Source organism: Schistocerca cancellata, chromosome 10, assembly GCF_023864275.1.
Source record: "Schistocerca cancellata isolate TAMUIC-IGC-003103 chromosome 10, iqSchCanc2.1, whole genome shotgun sequence".
Lineage (NCBI taxonomy): Eukaryota > Metazoa > Arthropoda > Insecta > Orthoptera > Acrididae > Schistocerca > Schistocerca cancellata.
In genome coordinates, this window is record NC_064635.1 from 180,993,760 (window position 1) to 181,009,793 (window position 16,034).

Sequence of the window (16,034 nt, forward strand, 5' to 3'; positions counted from 1 at the left end):
ACTAAAAAATTTATTGACCCATAATGTGCTGTCCCGTGGTGAGGTTGTGAAATGAATAACTGTCTTCATCCTTCAAAGCCTTTAACTTTAATGACAAATTGTATTCACGGTCTAATGGCTTAGCTAAGGGTAATTCACTTGCTGGTTCCCTGGTAGCAATTTTTCTCAGTCACTTGGAATGCACATTTTTTATTCACATTCGGAGTTCATGACAAAATTTAAATCATGTCATTGTCATGTAGATAACATATTACTACTTTATGAAGGATGTGATGAGGTATTTCTAGTTTGTGTTCCCATTTCAGCTCCATGAACCTTAATGTTAAATTCACTTTTGAAGTGGAAGAGAACAATTCATTAAATGACTTAGAGCTTTCTGTTACTAGGAAAGGCAGTAATCTTCTTTTTTGGAGTATTTTGTCAACCCATCTGCATCAATGTTTTAATTAATAAACATTCATGTCATCCGAGTACCTACAAATGTGCGTATTTTTGCTTCATGATACATAGGGTTTTGAGGTTAGATATAAGTCAGAAGGCAAGGTATACGAAGTTGCAGACAATTGTTCAAGTAGGTATAGAAAATGTGTATAAAGCTAAAAGTATTCGTAAATTGTTTTACTCTATACAGAAGAAGAAATCCAACATGGTAAAAAGAAGAGGGTAAAAAAAAGGATTGTTTCATTGATCTAACCTATAACCGTCCCCACTGTGACAAAATTGTGAAAATTTTGAAACAGACTAATGTTTGAAACAAGAGCTAATTAACACATGTGATTGAGACATGACACAGACCTGCCAGGGTAGCCGAGCAAGCTAATGCGCAGCTTCCTGGACTCGGGTAGGCGCGCTGGCCCCGGACCGAATCCGCTCGGCGGATTTACAACGAGGGCCGGTGTGCCAGCCAGCCTGGATGTGGTTTTTAGGCGGTTTTCCACATCCTGCTAGTTGAATACCGGGCTGGTCCCCAAGTTCTGCCTCAGTTACACGACTTGCAGACATCTGAACACGTTCACACTATTCCATGACTTACGCTAGACGCAGCCAGCAGGGGTGCACTAATTCCATCCCGGGGGGTACGGGGTGGCGGCAGGAAGGGCATCCGGCCACCCCTTTCCACTAACCTTGCCAAATCTGTTCCTAACAATGCCGACCATGTGCCAGCACGGGACCCAGGGAAAGAAAGAAAGAAAGAAAGAAATTGAGACATGACATAGGACCCAAATCAAAAAGTATTTTCAGTAAACCAGATGTATACAAGATATGGATACAGAGAGCATTCATCTGCCAATAATGCTAGTGCTCTGGGACAGCATATGAAAATGAAGAAGAATGGCTTGTTGCTGATAGCTGATGGACTTGAGGTTTTGCACTTTGCCCTTCATAGTCATTTATTAGACATCTTGGAAGGCTCTGAAATATATACACATTGAAGTTGTCAGTTGCAATGGTTACTTAAGGAGCAGGAGTTTTTCAGTAAGAACTGGTTCTTAGATTTATTTGAAGATGCTATACAAAATGTGTCTCAGACTTGATCCAACTGTTCTGAGATTGCTTAGATTAGCCATAATCATCTTGTCTTTGTGAGCTACTTACGATGCAACCATTACTGCTAAATGTACATTAATTATCTTCCACACTGTTCATGGGCCATTCTGACAGGGCTTTCTTGCCAGGCTTCCTCAGTAGATTTACTCCATCCAAAGAGATGGAGCCACAGGCTATTACCAAAATGTATGTGCCCTGTTGGGTAGCTCCATTAATTGTAGACACTGCGTATCATATCGGTACTTCGCATTTCAATAACATCAGTACTTCATACTACTCATTTGACTTATTTTACAATTTTATCACAACATGCATCAGGTTGCTATACAGTCCAATATTACACCATTGTGCTTCTTAATATAAAATTTTTAAAAAAAGAAAAAAAATAAGGAAAAAGATTGTAATATTAGCTTTCATTTTATTTCAAATCGTTGCCACTCATCTGGGCTTACCTAAATGGTTCTATTGTGTTTTATCTATTATATCATCAACTATTGTAATCTGACTACAGTTAGTCAAACTCTTGTAACATTTTACTCTGTGATGGTTGTAAGTAGATAACAGCTGGGCTGTTAATACGGTCTAATACTATGCCATTAAGTCTTTTAAAACATTAAAAAATCATTTTAAATGTAATATTAGATTCCTTTCTATTTTGAGTGTTGCCCCTAACCTAGGCTTACCTAATGAATCTGTTGAATGTCATTTATTATATGTTTGAGTATCGTAACATGACTACACCTGGTGATCGATAGGTAACATTTCATTTTGTGATGGTTGTAAACTTATTCTTTCACAACTTATATTTTATTTTACAACTGTACTACACCAGTTAATGGTTTCAAACATGTCTTCTGTTTTTATTATTGACTAACGACTATCTCTGCAATGTCTCTCATGATGTTACCTCATGACGCACATTTCATGCTGTGCATAAAAGTAGCATATTGGATCTTTGTGAAGTTGTTAACAATATTCTCACATGTAATTCATTGCAGTGTGTAGTTCTATTGTCAAATACGAGGATAAGTCAATTATTATCCGCAGTTTAGTTATATTTTTGTTTATTTTGGTAGTACCGTTGTTTTACATTGATGACACATGCTTTGTTTATTTGTTGTTATATATTTGCAGTTTTCAAGCTGCTAGGTTAGTTTCATTATTGCTGTCATGCTGTTAATCATGGCTGCTCTATTGTCTATTTGCACCAAAGAAGAGCAACGAAGGCATATCAGGGGCCAAACTTCATCAAAGACTTTCTGTACAGTATGGGAACAGTGTTTCGCCACAACAGAGTATCTACGAATGGATTGAAAAATTCTGAAATGGTCGCACAAGTGTTACACACGATAAAGGAGCCAGATGAATGAAGAAACCATTGTGCATTCACGAGAAATGATTCTCTTAGACAGACAATTAACTACCGACAAAGTGGCACATTGTCTGCAAGTTAGTCACAGTTCTGCCTACGAAATCATCCACAACAGACTTGGGTTTCATAAAGTTTGTGCTAGATGGGTCCCAAAACAACTCACACAGTTGCATAAACAAGTGCACTTGGATGTCAGCAAAAAACATTTGGAATGCTATGGTAACGAAGGGGACAACTTCTTAGACAGGGTCATTACTGGTGACAAGACATGGAGCCGTCATTATGAGCTGGAGAGTAAACAGCAGAGTATGGAATGGAAACATCCAAATTTGCCATGCGATAAAAAGTTCTAGACCCAACTGTCCACGGGAAAACTGATGCTTACAGATTTTTGGGACGCACAAAGTCCAGTGCTGCAACATTATGGGGAAAGGGGCACAACAATAAACAGTGTACATTACAGTGAGATGGTTACTACCAGGCTAAAGCCTGCAATTACAGTGAGATGGTTACTACCAGGCTAAAGCCTGCAATTCAAAGCAAATGCCGAGGATTGCTGTCAAAAGGTGTTACGTTGTTGCACGACAATGCCTGTCCACATACTGCTGCCTACACTGCTGAAACGCTCCAGAAACTCAAATTTGAATTACTGGATCATTCTCCATATAGTTCCGATCTTGCCCCTTCTGACTATCACTTGTTTGGACCATTCAAACAGGCATTAAAGGCCCACCGATTTGCCTCGGACGAAGCAATGAAAGAAGTGGTGCATTCCTGGCACACAGCTCAACCGAGAATCTTCTTTTATTAGGGCATCAGGAAGCTTGTACAATGATGGACCAAATGCAAGGAGACTAGGTCGAAAAATAATGTTCTTGTAAGTTTCCTAATTGATTACAATAAAATTTTATAACTACTTTGTGGATAATAATTGACTTACCCTCGTATATCTAAATGAGATGAGATAGGCATTATATTCAATTTAAATGTAAGTACAATATTAATTGAAAATTCTGTATATGGGTCACTAACAGGCATACTTATGTTAGTATGTACATATCTGTTATAGCTATTTTCTTTGTACACTTTATTCCAAAACTTCAGACTGATGACAAAATTTTGAAATGTGCAACGCTTAATAAAGAACTGTGCGATCAAGACCTTTCTATATTTCAAAGTCGTCAGACTAGCAAAATGTCACCTCTTCATAAAACAAATTTATGGCTATGGTGCCTGCTATGAAGATGTTCTAATACTGTTTAGAACGAGTTAGATACATGGCAAAACAGAAATCAGGAAATTTGCAACCAAACAACCAACCAATCAACCAACCCCCCCCCCCCCCCCACACACACACACACACACGTACATTTAAAACCATGTTTCAACCTCTAACAAAGCCACACCATACAGGGTGGTCCATTGATAGTGACCGGGCCAAATATCTCACAAAATAAGCATCAAATGAAAAAACTACAAAGAACAAAACTCGTCTAGCTTGAAGGGGGAAACCAGATGGCGCTATGGTTGGACCGCTAGATAGTGCTGCCATAGGTCAAACAGATATAAACTTCGTTTTTTTAAAATAGGAACCCCCATTTTTTATTACATATTCATGTAGTACGTAAAGAAATATGAATGTTTTAGTGCGACCACTTTTTTCGCTTTTGTGATAGATGGTGCTGTAATAGTCACAAACTTATAAGTATGTGGTATCATGTAAAATTCCACCAGTGTCGACAGTATTTGCTTCATGATACATTACCCGTGTTAAAATGGACCATTTACAAATTGCGGAAAAGGTTGATATTGTGTTGATGTATGGCTACTGTGATCAAAATGCCCAATGGGCGTGTGCTATGTATGCTGCTCGGTATCCTGGATGACATCATCCAAGTGTCCGGACCGTTCACCAGGTAGTTACGTTATTTAAGAAAAAATGAAGTGTTTAGCCACATGTGAAACGTCATCCATGACCTGCAACAAATGGTGATGACCAAGTAGGTGTTTTAGCTGCTGTCGCGGCTAATCCGCACATCAATAGCAGACAAACTGCGCGACAATCGGGAATCTCAAAAACGTCCGTGTTGAGACCGCTACATCAACATCGATTGCACCCATACCATATTTCTATGCACCAGGAATTGCATGGCGATGACTTTGAACGTCATGTACAGTTCTGCCACTGGGCACAAGAGAAATTACGGGACAATAACAGATTTTTTTGCATGCGTCCTATTTAGTGACAAAGTGTCATTCACAAACAGCGGTAACGTAAACCAGCATAATACGCACTATTGGGCAATGGAAAATCCATTATGGACCTTGGTGGGTTAATTTATGGTGCGGCATTATGGGAGGAAGGATAACTGGCCCCCATTTTATCGATGGCGATCTAAATGGTGCAATGTATGCTGATTTCCTATGTAATGTTCTACCAATGTTACTGCATGACAGAATGGTGATGTACTTCCTACATGAAGGATGTCCAGCACAGAGCTCGCGTGCGGTTGAAGCGGTATTGAATAGCATATTTCATGACAGGTGGATTTGTCATCGAAGCAGCATACCATGGCCCACTGTTCACTGGATCTGACGTCCCCAGATTTCTTTCTATGGGAAACGTTGAAGGATATTTGCTATCATGATCCACAAACAACGGCTGACAACATGCGTCAGCGCATTGTCTATGCATATGCGAACATTATGGTAGGTGAACTACTTGCTGTTAAGAGGAATGTCGTTACACGTATTGCCAAATGCATTGAGGTTGACGGACATCATTTTGAGCATTTATTGCATTAATGTGGTATTTACAGGAAATCACGCTGTAACAGCATGCGTTCTCAGAAATGATAAGTTCACAAAGGTACATGTATCACACTGGAACAACTAAAATAAAATGTTCCTATGTTCTGTATTTTAATTTAAAAAAACTACCTGTTACCAACTGTTCGTCTAAAATTGTGAGCGATATGTTTGTGACTATTCCAGCACCATCTACCACAAAGCGAAAAAAGTGGTCCAACTAAAACATTCATATTTCTTTACGTACTACACGAATATGTAATAAAAAATGGGGGTTCCTCTTTTAAAAAAATGCAGTTGATATCCGTTTGACCTATGGCAGTGCCATCTAGCAGGCCAACCATAGCGCCATCTGGTTTCCCCCTTCAAGCTAGACAAGTTTTGTTCTTTGTAGTTTTTTCATTTGACGCTTATTTTGTGGGATATTTGGCCCAGTCACGATCAATGGACCACCCTGTATAGTAAATCTGGTAAAATGTTTAGGTTTAGCTACTTTTTCCATAAAAAGTCCATAAGTTAACATATTGTGCAAATTTTCAATCACTGATGTCGTAGGAGTAATACTCCAGGGTTACACCTCAATTAAACAGAAAGTATTCTTTGCACAAAAGAAAGTCATTAAAAATATTTTATTACTTCTAGTCAGTGTTTTTGAACCATGGAGCCAACAAAGTAATTTGTTATATATTTCAATAAACTGAAACTCTTAATTTCCCAAACCCATTTTTTTATAGTATGTTCTAGTTCTACTGCAGGTTCAGTGAATCAGGTATACGACATAAATGTCCAAAACACTGAAAGAGTTCTACATCACACATATGAAACAACTCATCCCTATCAACAATACAGGGTGAACCCAGACTCGAGGTGTCCAGGAGTATTTTCTGAGTATTCTAGCACAAGGGATCCGTGGACTTCGTTACAACAGTGATAAAGAATACGGTATGCAGTTGCCAAAAATTAACACGGAAGGATCCGATTTCTCCTAGGCACCATGTACTGACACAAAAGAGCAATGATATGGTTGCCTTTGTTGCAGGAACAGCTCAGCATACCATAGTTTCGCTAATCTCTCATTGCAATCAGGAAATCTATATGTGAGGTGCATATCAACCAAGTCTTCATCAGTAAACACTAGCAATAGTGTTGTGTACCAGTGTAAACGTACAACTGCTGCTGTTGTTGTTGTTGTTGTTGTTGTTGTTGTGGTCTTCAGTCCAGAGACTGGTTTGATGCAGCTCTCCATGCTACTCTATCCTGTGCAAGTTTCTTCATCTCCCGGTACCTACTGCAACCTACATCCCTCTGAATCTGCTTAGTGTATTCATCTCTTGGTCTCCCTCTACAATTTTTATCCTCCACGCTGCCCTCCAATACTAAATTGGTGATCCCTTGATGCCTCAGAATATGTCCTACCAAGCGATCCCTTCTTCTAGTCTTGTCGTGCCACAAATTTCTCTTCTCCCCAATTCTATTCAATACCTCCTCATTAGTTATGTGATCTTAAGCATTCTTCTGCAGCACCACATTTCGAAAGCTTCTATTCTCTTCTTGTCTAAACTCTTTATCATCCACGTTTCACTTCCATGCATGTCCACACTCCATACAAATACTTTCAGAAACGACTTCCTGACGCTTAAATCTATACTTGATGTTAACAAATTTCTCTTCTTCAGAAATGCTTTTCTTGCCATTGCCAGTCTACATTTTATATCCTCTCTACTTCGACCATCAACAGTTATTTTGCTACCCAAATAGCAAAACTCCTTTACTATTTTAAGCGTCTCATTTCCTAATTTAATACCCTCAGCATCACCTGATTTAATTTGACTACATTGCATTATCCTCGTTTTGCTTTTGTTGGTGTTCATCTTATATCCTCCTTTCAAGACACTGTCCATTCCGTTCAGCTGCTCTTTCAGGTCCTTTGCTGTCTCTGACAGAATTACAATGTCATCGGCGAACCTCAAAGTTTTTATTTCTTCTCCGTGGATTTTAATTCCTACTCCGAATTTTTCTTTTGTTTCCTTTACTGCTTGCTCAATATACAGATTGAATAACATTGGGGTAAACTACAACCCTGTCTCACTCCCTTCCCAACCACTGCTTCCCTCTCAGCCCCTTGTCTCTTATAGCTGCCATCTGGTTTATGTACAAACTGTAAATAGTCTTTCGCTCCCTGTATTTTACCCCAGCCAAGTTCAGAATTTGTAAGAGAGTGTTCCAGTTAACAATGTCAAAAGCTTTCTCTGAGTCTACAAATGCTAGAAATGTAGGTTTGCCTTTCCTTAATCTACTTTCTAAGATAAGTTGTAGGGTCAGTATTGCCGCACGTGTTCCAACATTTTTACAGAATCCAAACTGATCTTCCCTGAGGTCGGCTTCTACCAGTTTTTCCATTCGTCTGTAAAGAATTCATGTTAGTATTTTTGTGGCTTATTAAACTGACAGTTCGGTAATTTTCACATCTGTCAACACCTGCTTTCTTTGGGATTGGAATTATTATATTCTTCTTGAAGTCTGAATGTATTTCGCCTGTCTCATACATCTCGCTCACCAGATGGTAGAGTTTTGTCAGGACTGGCTCTCCCAAGGCTGTCAGTAGTTCTAATGGAATGTTGTCTATTCCTGGGGCCTTGTTTCGACTCAGGTCTTTCAGTGCTCTGTCAAACTCTTCACACAGTATGATGTCTCCCATTTCATCTTCATCTACATCCTCTTCCAATTCCATATTATTGTCCTCAAATACATCACTCTTGTACAGACCTTCTATATACTCCTTCCAACTTTCTGCTTTCTCTTCTTTGCTTAGAATTGGGTATCCATCTGAGCTCTTGATATTCATACAAGTGGTTATCTTTTCTCCGAAAGTCTATTTAATTTTCCTGTAGGCAGTATCTATCTTATCCCTAGCGAGATATGCCTCTACATCCTTACATTTGCCCTCCAGCCATCCCTGCTTAGCCATTTTGCACTTCCTGTCGATCTCATTTTTGAGACGTTTGTATTCGTTTTTGCCTGCTTTATTTACTGCATTTTTATTTTTTTCCTTTCATCAATTAAATTCAATATATCTTCTGTTACATACAACTAACTTTAAATGCAATAGATATAGTCAGAAATGGTTGTAGGAAATCAAAATACTCTCAATGAGCCACTTGAGTCTGAGATCCCTTGTACGAAAATACTCAGAAAATATCCCTCACCCACCTCCAAAATTTTTGTCAGAGATCGGGTTCATCCCATATTATGGGATAATGTAAACATACTGCCACAACAGTTCAACTACCTCAGCACACAGTTCAAATGACACGTTTCTTGTTGTGCAAACACAAAGAGATAATGGATGCCAGTACCTGCGCAAACTGGACCTCAGTCGAACTTCGAGCGTGCCAGGTCTCTCGGCAGAGGCGTTGGAGTCGTAGGAGTTCTGGCGAGAGAAGTAGGGCGGCGGAGCGTGCTCGTAGTCCGGACCCGTCGCCGGTGGTGGCAGGGCCTGCCTGCGGTGGTAGTACTGGAGCTGCTGCGTGACCTGCAGGGGCGGGTAGTGGGGGGCAGGCACTCCGTACTCGCCCTCGTCCTCCAGCCTGAAGCTGGGGTTCACGCCACCAGCACTGTTTGTGGTGGACGACGCATTCGAGACGTTCGACGGTGTCCGTCGGTGCCTGGGACCGCTGCGACCGAGGACCTGTGACAGATGTGAAATTTGCTTCGTCTGAATCTCACTACGAGATGGTAATCTCTGAAATTAAATTCTATGAAACTTCTTCATTCTAAAGAATTGGTTGCTACTGTCCTTGCTTTAAAAGGGTTGCCAACAGAAAAGAGAAAAAAAGAACTTTACATACTTTTAACATCCTTCCTGCTGCTTTCTACATCAAAAGGCTGTGAATAACAAATTGAAAGTTACCTGTTTCCAAGTCAACTAGTCCATCCTTCACTATTCCTGTTACGTTAATTAGTGTACAATTTAAATTACAGTTACCAGTTCATGCTTCAGTCCCTTGATGTTTTGCATGTGCCTATTAAATAAATCCTCCCTTACTATACCATAATGAATTATAAATATCTTATTGATGTTGAACCACTTTTTTCCCTTTATTGCAGGGCACTGTAGCTTTGTGGCTGTATGTTCTGAAGAAGAATTAAAGTTTGTAAGCCATTTTCATCGAATCTGCCTTCAAAGAGTTCACTGTACTACGAGTAGTTACAGTGTGCAAGTTTACCTTATCGTCACTACCACCACCACCATAATTGGCTGCTAATGGTGTTTGAGTACACATTTATCTTCTGCAGTTTCTTACAATTGTTGCCTACACAGATACTGTCAGTAGCGTTGCACAGTAAAATAAGGAATTTGGTGTGAACAGAAAAATTTCAAGAGCTTCCCTGGCAACACAAAAGGCAGAGCAGAACAGGTCAATAGCCAGGTGTAACTCCAGAGAGAAAAGATTACTGACGGTGCAGCAGCAAATGCAGAAGCTATTGTGATACCTTAAATCTGCTGAGCACACAAAACAACAACATAGCAGAATGACATGGTGATAGAGAGATACAGTCACGATAATGATTGCACAGAATGTCGCAGGAAAGCTTAAGTCTGACACGAGACCGAGTAATTGAAATTCTGACACAACAGAAAGAGTGTCTGAAAGATAAAGTTCTGAAATCCCGAAGCAACCAGGAGAGCTGCCCATACAAGAAAACTGGATTAAGTGATGGCACCGAGCCCATTCTATGTAAATACTCCTTCAGCTCTGGTCAAGTTCTATTCAGTTGGCAGCCGGTAGACCCTCTGCTTGTCTACTCGTCTTCAGTCTCCTACGGTGCAGCAAGTTCTGTCTGTCAGGCCTCGGTCACTGTGAGCTGCAGCACTGACTACAGAGTCAAGACTGATGGGGAGACGTGGCTGCCACCACCCAGGAGGCCTTCTAGATGCCTAACTCACCACAGCCTGGGAGCCGATCATCAACTGTCATTGTGAGGGCATGCCACAGCTGACACCCAGCTCCATTCCTATGACAGACTTCAGTGCTGCTGGTGGTCTCTCTCAGAAGAGAGGCCATAGTACTTCTAGAGCACGATTTTTAGTAGTATGACAAGAGCTTGTCGATGCCTTCCCTGTGTGCCATGTACAATGGAGTCATGGGTGTGCTGGTCACCTTCCCAGGGAGACTGTTAGCTGCTTCAGACAGTGCAGATGACAATGTGTGCTAACTCTGCAGGGGAACAGCCATGTGACAACACTGGTACTGACACCAGTAACTCATCTACTGGTGCCACGGCTGCCATCCGTACACTGGTCAGCACATAACAGGTGGGTGGGCACTCACTTCCTGCACTCCCACCATTGCTGGTTGCCTGAACATCAATATCTCAACTGTTGTATTATGTGGACAATAAATTATTAATGTTTGAATCCTGCTTTAATAACACTTTTGGGTGTCAGACAGGTACCTACTTTCTGAGTCGCTGCGATGCATGTCCTTGGGTGGTCAACTGTCAACTTCCTGACCTCAATACCCCACATGTTGTAGTGTCCTACCCCAGGGTGCTCCACTTAGAAGTGCTGCTGTGAGATGGCATTCAAGATCAGATATGTAAGCTCAAGCAGCTTTAGAGGAGAAAAAAGGGGTTGAAAGGGAGAGGAAATGACATTGGTATTTTACTTTTCAAGAGCAGATGGAGAAGAGAGAGAATGGATAGGATGGTTGGTTTGAGAAAAATGACAATTATAAAGGTGTAGAAGTTCCTTTAAATTTACTTGATATGCAAAGTACTGGCATGGTGGAAGATACAGAAAGTAATGTGAAAGTATCAGCTCCAATATCTTGTGGAAATGCGGAGTCTGAAGTAGCTGTAGTACCAGATGGAGTAAGTGTGTTTTGAAGTAGGTAAGTGTGTGACTAGCAACATGGATGATACCGATTTAGATGTAGTAGTATCTACGCCAATGGATTATGATAGTGCCGGCCAGTGTGGCCGAGCGGTTCTAGGCACTACAGTCTGGAACCGCACGACCGCTACGGTCGCAGGTTCGAATCCTGCCTTGGGCATGGATGTGTGTGATGTCCTTAGGTTAGTTAGGTTTAAGTAGTTCTAAGTTCTAGGGGACTGATGACCTCAGAAGTTAAGTCCCATAGTGCTCAGAGCCATTTGAACCATTTTTTTTATTATGATAGTGGTGGTTTTTTGAGGCAGTCAGGCCTGTGCCAAATGTACAAGGAAGTAAATGTGCCATTGATTTTTGTGTCACGAAGAGGAGCTGCAGCGAGGCACCTGTTCAGGTCTTTGGTCGCTTCAGAATTTTACAACTTCAACTTTCAGACACTATTTCTGTTGTGTCAGTATGCTGAATAGCTACTACAGTGGTGATTTTATTGTAGATATTATGGGGAATGCACAGGAAGCTATCTATAAGATTAGTTGTTTTGCAATAGCTGTGTATGTGGAAGTGGTACCAATGAATTTATTTCTGAAGGGCACAGGTCATTGCTACTGGATGTGGCACTGCCTTTTCCAAATGGGGGATGGAGGAAGAGAAGACAGATGAAACCTTGTAAGGAGCCGATGAGACCAAATCCTTTCAGGAATGTGTGCCTCAGGATGAGAGTAAATTTGATGATACTTGTTTTAGTGTTATAGGAAATGAGGATAAGAAGAAGTGTTGTGTAACTGTTCTTAAAAGCACAGCCAAATTCCAGGACACATTGATTGATTTAGCCAAAGGGAACAGATATGTATGTTATATTGTCAAAAGAATCTATTATTGTGAAATTAGAACCAGCTAAACTGCATATGGCATCACTAAAATTCAATACACAATACACATGGTAAAGTGACAAAAAGCATAAGGCAGTTGGTTGTGAAAGGTAAAGTTATAGAAAAAAAAGGGCATAGCAAAGCATAGTCAATTAGTAAGTGACTGAAAATGAGAGAGGTAATTTGAAATACTGACCAGTATGCTGCATGTGGTAGTGCTGTAAGTAGTTTTTGTGTAAGCATCCTTGTAAGGATGTGTGTTTTAAGGAAACATACGGGACACTACTATTGCAAAGACAAAGTTCCAGATAGAGTACCAAGCCACCGGGTAGACGAAGGAAAATTCCAAATGTGAGAAATAATTTGTGGAACCATTTTGTGTGGAACGATTTGCCAAGGAAGAAGAGTTTTTGTAATTTTTTTTTACTGGTTTTGACATAATGATTTAATGGGTCATGTCTATGTGTGAAAATAAAAGAAGTGGACTGGTTGATGTACAGAACTAAGAATAGTTAAGAGAGAATCAGTGTAATGTATTACCTGTTAAGCAAAGAAGAATAAAAGCAATTGTGAATTATGGATTGTTTTGAACAGTCTGTGAAAAATGATTATGTTAGTTTATAAATAATAATTTGGACAAAATATGTCCTTGTAAGGTCCTGGATTGAGTTTAAGAAAATAATGTTTTAAAATGAAGACCATAATTGAGGAACCATGTGGTTTGAACAAGACACTGAGAGAGGAATCAGGAACATTTTATAAATTGTATTCTGTGCATGTGTGTCAAGACTGTTTCACAAGCACCTCGGAGAAATCTCTGGTGGATTTCTTAAAGGCTGGGGAAATGTTGCACAGTACTTACACCTACATATCAATTTAATTTCACTTTTTATTTAGTTTTTGGTCCAAAGACAACTAAAAATGATGTCTTTTTCTTTTTGTGTGTCCCAGGAAAATTAAAAGCTGATTTTTCCCAGCCAGTGTGATAGGGCCTTACCACGGTGGATGGGCTTACCTAACTGACAGTGCCACAGCCATTGACTGCTGAACTTGTGCCGTCATATACGTTGAACAGGGCAGCTTAAACCACAGTCATTTTACTGCAATTCGTCTGTCATTTTTAGCCAACCCGATTTACGTCAAGACATTTACAGCATCATCTATTGGTAATTTTTTATTTTATTTTTATGTCATTCAAATTGGCTTAATTCTGAGCAGTGGTTCTCTTTCTACAGCACTTTGGAACTGGAACTTGAATTACCGATACCCTGTATGCACAGAGGAGTCATAACTAAGCTTTAAATTTTATATTTGCTTACATATACAGCTGAAGACAATATTAACAATATCAGGAAAAGGAGAGACTGCTACTTACTGCGAAGAGGACCCATTGATGTGCAGGCAGGCACAATGAAAAAACTGTTACACGTTATAGCTTTCAGACAAAGCCTCGTTCAGCAAAGCAAATGCACACACATTCACACAAGCAACCACACATCATACACACAACCGCTACCACAGCCAGCTCCAACTGGACTGCGGCTGTCACATGAAGTGGGGAGGGGAAGGGCGAGGGATAGCAGGGTATGTGTCGGGAGAGAGGAGAGTGCCGGCTGTCGATGCGTGCAGGGACTAGGTGGTGTGGGGGGGATAAAACGAAGAGTGGAAAAGGAGGGGAGCAGGAAAGGGGAAAGGATGGGCAGATGCATTGGCAGAGGATGGCACACAAAGGGTGTAGGTGACATGAAAAGGGACGAGGTGATATGACAGGTCCTCTACTGTCCCCTATCCCTCCACCCTACAGTTTGCACCCACCCCCTCTGCTTTATCACCTCCTGCCTCAACAGACAGCACTCTTATCTCTCCCCACCCATGCCGTGCTATCCCTTCTCTTTCCCTACGCCACTCTGGGTTTCTGTTCATGTAGGAGTCACAGTCCAGTCAGAGCTGCCAGTGGAAGTGGTCACATATGTATACGAGGTGTGCTTGCTCGTGTGTGTGTGTGTGTGTGTGTGTGTGTGTGTGTGTGTGTTTTTGCTAAAGAAGGCTTTGGCTGAAAGCTATAATGTGTAACAGTCTTTCCGTTGTGTTTGTCTGCAACTCGATGGTTGATCTTTATGGTGAGTAGCAATCTATCCTTTTCCTAATACTATTGATATTCAACCTTGGAGTTTCAATTGCTTGAAGACAGATGTTGCATAGTTAGCCATGAAATGTTACATGTTTATGCTATCATTTATTTGTACTGGTAGTTTTATATTCGCCTATAATGTTCATCATTGGTTGAGGACACTGTGTGCTAGTTACTGAAGGATGTAGGTACTGGGTCCACAAGGAGCAGAAATATGCGAGCACCAAGAAACAAATATTCACCAATTTACTCCCAAAAAGCTACATTGAACTGTCAGTGCTGTCTGTTGCCCTAGCCCGAATAATTACTGACTTATCGAGACTCGCCAGTGACAGTTGAGAAAGGGTAACCCTTGTCTTGATTCTCAGCTAGTTAAACAGCTTTTCTGTTGACACTTCATCACATACGAGCTGCCAGCAGCACAGTATGTTGGTGTGATGTCACGTGCGCTGCACTGCTGTTGAAATTGCTTGTCAATATTTTATAAAGTTTTAGTCTTCAGTTACTTATTTTAAAGTTTATTTGTGTTAATATTTGCTGTAAAAGCAAATTATTAATGAATTTTTATTAACTCAGTCTTTCTTCCTGTGTTATTGACTCGAGTGGTCTGTTATTCACGAGTGTGCTTATGTTGTTCATCCAAGCCTTATGCCTCAGTAGTGTGTTTACATTTTGCAGTGTGCAATTGCAGCTGTAGCAGTTATAAAGCTAAGTACTGACAAAGTTATTTGTGCACTGTTATACAGTATTAAATTTAATAGTTTTCAGTGGTGTTTCATGCTGTTTTTGGCAAAATAACGATTTAATAAACCTTTGGAAATGTTCACTCGCTATGTTTTTTTAGATTTTTCTATGTGTTGAAGTCATTTTGCGAATTTTGTGCTAGTGGCCACTTGAATTTTTGGTTTTAGCTAATAATTTTGTGAAGTATTGTTGGTATTGGTATTAGCTGTGGTGTAGTAGTATTAATACAAGCAGTTGCTTTCTTAGTAGACACAGAATTTCGAGACTGCTATTGTTGGTTCTACAAATAGTTCTACTGGTGTAACTGAACTTAGGTAACGTAGATATATATTGCCAATTTTCAGTAACTGTAAAATTTTACCATGTGGGCTCTGCGTAGGTTTGTGAGTAGTGGGTTACGGTGAGGGATTTGTTCAATGTATTTTCATTGGGGGGAATGCAGTGGGGAAGCCAGAGGGCATTCCAACAAGATCCTCTCCTGGGAATGCAGAATCTGTAGTAGAAATAAGTTGATAGAGGAGCGGGAGTGTAAGATCTGTGCCCTCCAGGTGCAGTTACAACACGCAAAGGAGGAACTAGATAGGCTGAGCAGGGTGAAGGGTGGTGGGGAATGGAAACTGGCAGTTGGTAAGTAGGTGGAGGAGGTATTCAGACAGTTTTACTTTGTGT

General features: G+C 40.4%; 1 protein-coding gene across 1 annotated transcript in view; it reads right to left on the bottom strand.

The window, feature by feature from the left end:
- LOC126106232 (mitogen-activated protein kinase kinase kinase 10-like) overlaps positions 1–16,034 on the bottom strand; it is a 686,304-nt gene that overhangs the window by 13,103 nt on the left and 657,167 nt on the right. Inside the window, exon 11 of the mRNA XM_049912460.1 lies at positions 9,085–9,416. Coding sequence (XP_049768417.1) covers positions 9,085–9,416 — 332 coding nt within the window. The remainder of the gene's footprint in view (positions 1–9,084; positions 9,417–16,034) is intronic.